Genomic DNA, 5,082 nt, shown 5'->3' on the forward strand with positions numbered 1-5,082 from the left:
TAAGGAACCTATCCGGTCTCAAGAATATGACCCGTGTCATACTCTTTCCCCGGGAAATGCTTCCCCTGATTCTCTGGCTAATAATTTTGACAGCGATATTGATTGCCTCCTCAATAGAACCTCGCTGGAACTTGAACCGCTTACCATTCACAAACCGTCCAGCCCGCCCCATCCTTTCATCAGTCCACAATCCGCAAAAAATATCACTGTCAGGAAGAAATCAAAGGGGGGTACTCGTCATTTTAGAGGGAGAACTGTAGCTTCTGAGCAAGATGTGAGAAATTTCTCCTTAGTGGAAGTCCCTATTCTGGATTCACCTGAGTTTCGGCCCCTTAGAGCATGTGAGGCTGGTGAGTCATCAAAATGACATTCCTTGTCTCTATGAACATCAGGGGATTGGGCGCAGCCCCCAAATTTAATGCGCTCAAGGATGTTTTCTATGCGGCCCATCCGAAGATCATATTCATTCAGGAGACCATGCATCCCAGCCTTGCATCCATAGTATACTTTAGAAAAATGTTCCCTACGTGGCATATGGTGGCAACTGAAGCAAACGGTCAGTCGGGTGGTCTAGTGGTTCTGTGGGATCCAGTCTGGATCATGGCAAAGGCATACAAATGTTGTGCTGGGATCTTAATCCATGCTTCAATCAGGGGACAATCTTGCTCCCTCAACTTGCTGAACATCTATGCTCCATATAAAAACAGACTGCCCTTTTGGGAAAAGCTTTTCGAATCACACATTCTTGAGGTAGAATCGTTGCTATTAGCTGGCGATTTTAACTTCACCCTTAATTCTGATGAATGCTGGGGGAATTGCAGGAAATTTGACTCTCTGTCAGAGAGAATAAAGAAGGAACTACTCTACAGGGATTTGACGGACGTTGCTCCTGACAGAATGATGCCGACTTGGGATAATTGCAGGACCGGGCAAGCATATGTAGCCAAGAGAATTGACAGAGTCATTATACATGCCAGCATCATTGGAATTCTAGGTATGCCTTCATTATCAATTGGGAAATATTAGACATCCGATCACAGGAACATTTATAGAGCTGGATACTCCTTTAAATTCAATAGAACACTCTTGGAGGATCAGTCCTTCAATGAAGTCATATCAGAGAACTGGAAGCATATACAGGAGTCCGAAATGGCTCCTTTCATGCCATTCCGTGATAAGATAAAAAGGCTGAAAGCAGTCTCGAAAGAGTGGCAAAAAAATAAGAAGAAGTCGGATAAAGAGGAACTGAACTGCATCCGCAAGGAACTGGACTCCCTTTGGGAGCTGTCTGACCCCAATTTCCTTTCTTTTGATATGAAAAACACGATCAGAAAGCTGGAAAAAAGGAAAAATATGATCCTCCTAAAAGAGGAGGAATCATGGCATCTCAAGAGCAGAGCCATCTGGTTAAAAGCAGGAGACAGAAACACAAAGTTCTTCCACAAATTCGCTAGTGCTAGAAGGGAAAAAAATTCTATCTGGAGCATTAGAGATGATCAGGGGAACATCCTCATATCTCAGGACCAGATTACGTCGGAGGCAGTGCGGTATTTCCAAGACCAATACAGAAGAAGGGAGGTTATTTTCCAAGATGCCCTTTGGGGTGTTGAGCATGTGCCTGAAATGTTTAATGATGCTGCAAATGAAGACTTCATAAAACCCATCTCTGAAGATGAACTTCTTAAGGCCATGAAATCCTTCAAAAAGGATAAAAGCCCAGGGCCTGACGGCTGGCCAATAGAATTTTTCCTTCATTTCTTTGATCTCTTCAAATTGGATTTGCTGCGCATGGTAGATGCTTCCCGGATGGCTGGAAACATTCACTCAGCTACTACCTCAACATTCATTGCGCTTATTCCAAAGAAGCATAGGACTGAATCCTTTCAGGATTTTCGGCCAATCTCTTTATGTAACATCATGTTCAAAATCATATCAAAAATTGTTGCAGAGAGAATGAAGCCTCTTCTAAACCCCTTTATTACCAGAGACCAGCATGCTTTTTTAAAGGGCAGATTCATCTTGGATGCGGTTGCCATGACACAAGAAAGCCTTTTTAAAATGATATCAAAGAATGTGGATGCGGCAATCCTCAAGATAGACTTGCAAAAAGCTTATGATTGTGTCGATTGGGGCTTTTTGAGAATCCTGTTAGCAAAGATTGGACTTAAATCCCAAGGTGTTAATTGGGTCATGTCTTGTGTGGAGAATGTAAAATACTCGGTGATCGTGAATGGAATCCCCTCGGTCTTTTTTCAAGCTTAGAGGGGACTTCGGAAGGGATGTCCCCTTTCTCCTTTGCTTTTCATTCTGGTGATGAACTCTCTTAGTCTTCAGATTAACAAAGCTGTTGTAGACAAGAGATGTCTTCCGGTAAAGATCTGTAAGTATATCTCCATCTCACATAATCTTTTTGTTGATGATGTTCTCATCTTTGCTATGCTCTGTAGGGCCTCTTGGGCTTGCATAAATGACATTCTCTCAAGATTCCAGAAGGCTACAGGCCTGTTTATAAACAAGGAAAAATCCTTCTTGTTTCATAATGATGTCAAGTTGGACATTGTTCAGTGGATTTCAGACCTGTTGGGTATAGCTCCATATTCATTACATCAGGGATTCAAATACCTGGGTTTCTCTTTAAAGGCAAAAGGATATACTATTAGGGATTGGCAATGGCTGCTGGATAGGTTTTACAAGAAGATTGCACGATGGGAATATAAATTCCTCTCACTTGCTGACAGACTTATATTAGCTCAGTCTGTCCTCTATCAACTATCAGTCTACTGGGCTCACATTTTCTACCTTCCCAGCAATATTATTAAGCAGATGAACAGGTTGATTGCTAACTTTCTTTGGGGAGGTCATGCATATCAGTGTAAAATTCATCTCATAAAGATGGCTTCCAGCTCTGTTCCAAAACGTATGGGTGGATGGGGCTTGAAAAACATCCGTTCCTTTGGTAATGCTCTTCTCTGTAAGTCTCTCTACAGAGGAATATTTGGGGATGGACCGTGGAGTAGTCTTGTAAAGACTAAATATCAGAAGGGAAAGTCTGTAGACTTTTGGTACAGGAAGTGGATCCTTGGCACCAGAAGCGGCTCGATGATACAGAAAAGCCTGCGAAAAGTCCACCCATTTTTCATGAAAAAATTTTGCTGGACTTTATATTCATGATCTAACATTTTTATTGCTTTTGACTCTATTTTATCTGGCTGGGGGTTCACATTTCCTCATCCACTGTTATATGATTTTCATAGGCTAGGGGTCTTCACGTGGGACAAGTTGATTAAGCGATGGTCTGGAGCCTCTCCGATTTGGAAGGATGGGGAGGAGCTTCATTTGCCTCGTCAGACACTTCCTCTATGGCTGAGGGTAAAAGCGAGTCTTGACTGCTTGGGGATCTCCCGTACGGGCACTAATGATAGTCTGGTATGGTCTATCCATAAACCTGTGAGCGTCAAGAACATTTACGCTGACATGATTTCTGTTGTTGCCAGAAACCCTCCTCCTCTTTTTCCCCCATGTTTTTGGAAAGCTGCATGCCCGATGAAGATGATCACTTTCTCCTGGTTGTTATTTCGAAACAAAAATCTTACATGGGAGACTCTACAAAGGAAAAGTTGGCAGGGTCCAAGTAGATGCTCCATGTGCCTCAATGCCTCGGAAACAAATTTTCACATGTTCTTTCAGTGCCCTACGTCCCTCACAATCTGGTATGACTTGTCTACATATTTTGTTTTCCCTCACATCTTTTTTTCTTCTGTTCAGGAAGTTTTTCTCTGGTGGAGTAGACAATCCCCCTCTTGGAGATTGCTGTTCATTATCACTTGCTGGTACCTGTGGAACTGGAGGAATGCGGACATATTCCAAGACTCTAAGGAGGCTCTCCAGGCTATTCTTCAGCGTATTCTGGCTTGCCATGATTCCTATCATTAATATCTTTCTACAACAACATGTGATCCTATTTGATGCCGCTGGTTGAGATTCTGCATGTGGTCTCTGCCTTCAGATTGTCACTTTCTCTTTTGTTTTTGGTTCCTCTTCATATAGGCAGGACGTAGCTGCTCTCTTCTTATTTGTTTTTTGAATGGAATTTTCTTTTTGGTACAGCCTGTAAAGTTTTGTCACATCTCCATTATCAACTGATCCGGGAGATGTATATATATTGTCTCTGTTCTTTCTCATGTGCTCTTCTGTACTGGTTCTGTAAATGATGATAGGCATTATCTGCTGGTATGGGAATTGGTTTTGCATCATTATGCAGAGGTCTGGGCATCCAAGCCAAATCAGTCATTCTGAATTATGTATTCAAGATCTTTATATACTCTTAATATAAAGCTATGATGTTTTTTTCTCTGAAAAAAAGAAAATTCCCAAAGAGTCCAATAATGAATAAAACGATTATCTAAATTAATTTTTATTCATATTGATATCAATATTTATTTATTTTAATAATATATAATTATATTATGTTATGTTGTGGTAGGTATAAAACATTGTATTGATTTTTTGGTCAAATTTACATTAATTTGAGATTAAATAAAAATATTTATAAAATTTCTGTAATTTAATTTTGGATGTTGAATTTTAATATTTTTTTACAATATTTTAATTTATTTATTTGCAATTTGATTAGCTCTCAAATTAAACATGATATTGCTCATTTTATAAATTACAAAGCCAAAAATAAAAAAGTCCTATCATAACTGAATAGTCATAATAATAAAAACAATATCTACCAATAAATGTCACATATTTAAGAATAACATGTTTATACAACTAATATCAGCAAAGTCTTTACTACTAACTTTTTCCTATTTACTACTAATAACATTTTAGACAGATTTTGCCATATCAAATTAATTCGAACTCCAACTTGGCAATATACTACTTGTAATAATCATGGGTGGGTTCGGTATTTCCTCAATTGTTGTTTTTACTAACCTCCAGCGTGTCGCTGATCATACCAAAACAAGTAAATAGCAACCTATTATATTTTATAATCATAAAAAATGTCGCTGATCATACCAAAACAAGTAAATAGCAACCTATTATATTTTATAATCGTAAAAAAGCATATTTGAT

The 5,082-nt window shown here is 39.3% G+C and overlaps 1 protein-coding gene across 1 annotated transcript; it reads left to right on the top strand.

Moving 5' to 3' along the window:
• Window positions 1–2,313: 2,313 nt before the first annotated feature.
• Window positions 2,314–3,979, top strand: LOC149262303 (uncharacterized). The gene is made up of 2 exons (XM_089376838.1): window positions 2,314–3,062; window positions 3,766–3,979. Exons 1-2 carry the CDS (start codon window positions 2,314–2,316, stop codon window positions 3,977–3,979), a joined length of 963 nt encoding a protein of 320 aa, XP_089232964.1.
• The last annotated feature ends 1,103 nt before the right edge of the window (window positions 3,980–5,082 follow it).

Source organism: Pinus tabuliformis, chromosome 6 (genome assembly GCF_031772625.1).
Source record: "Pinus tabuliformis cultivar Carrire ecotype Pingquan chromosome 6, CPIR1, whole genome shotgun sequence".
Classification (NCBI taxonomy): Eukaryota; Viridiplantae; Streptophyta; class Pinopsida; order Pinales; family Pinaceae; genus Pinus; species Pinus tabuliformis.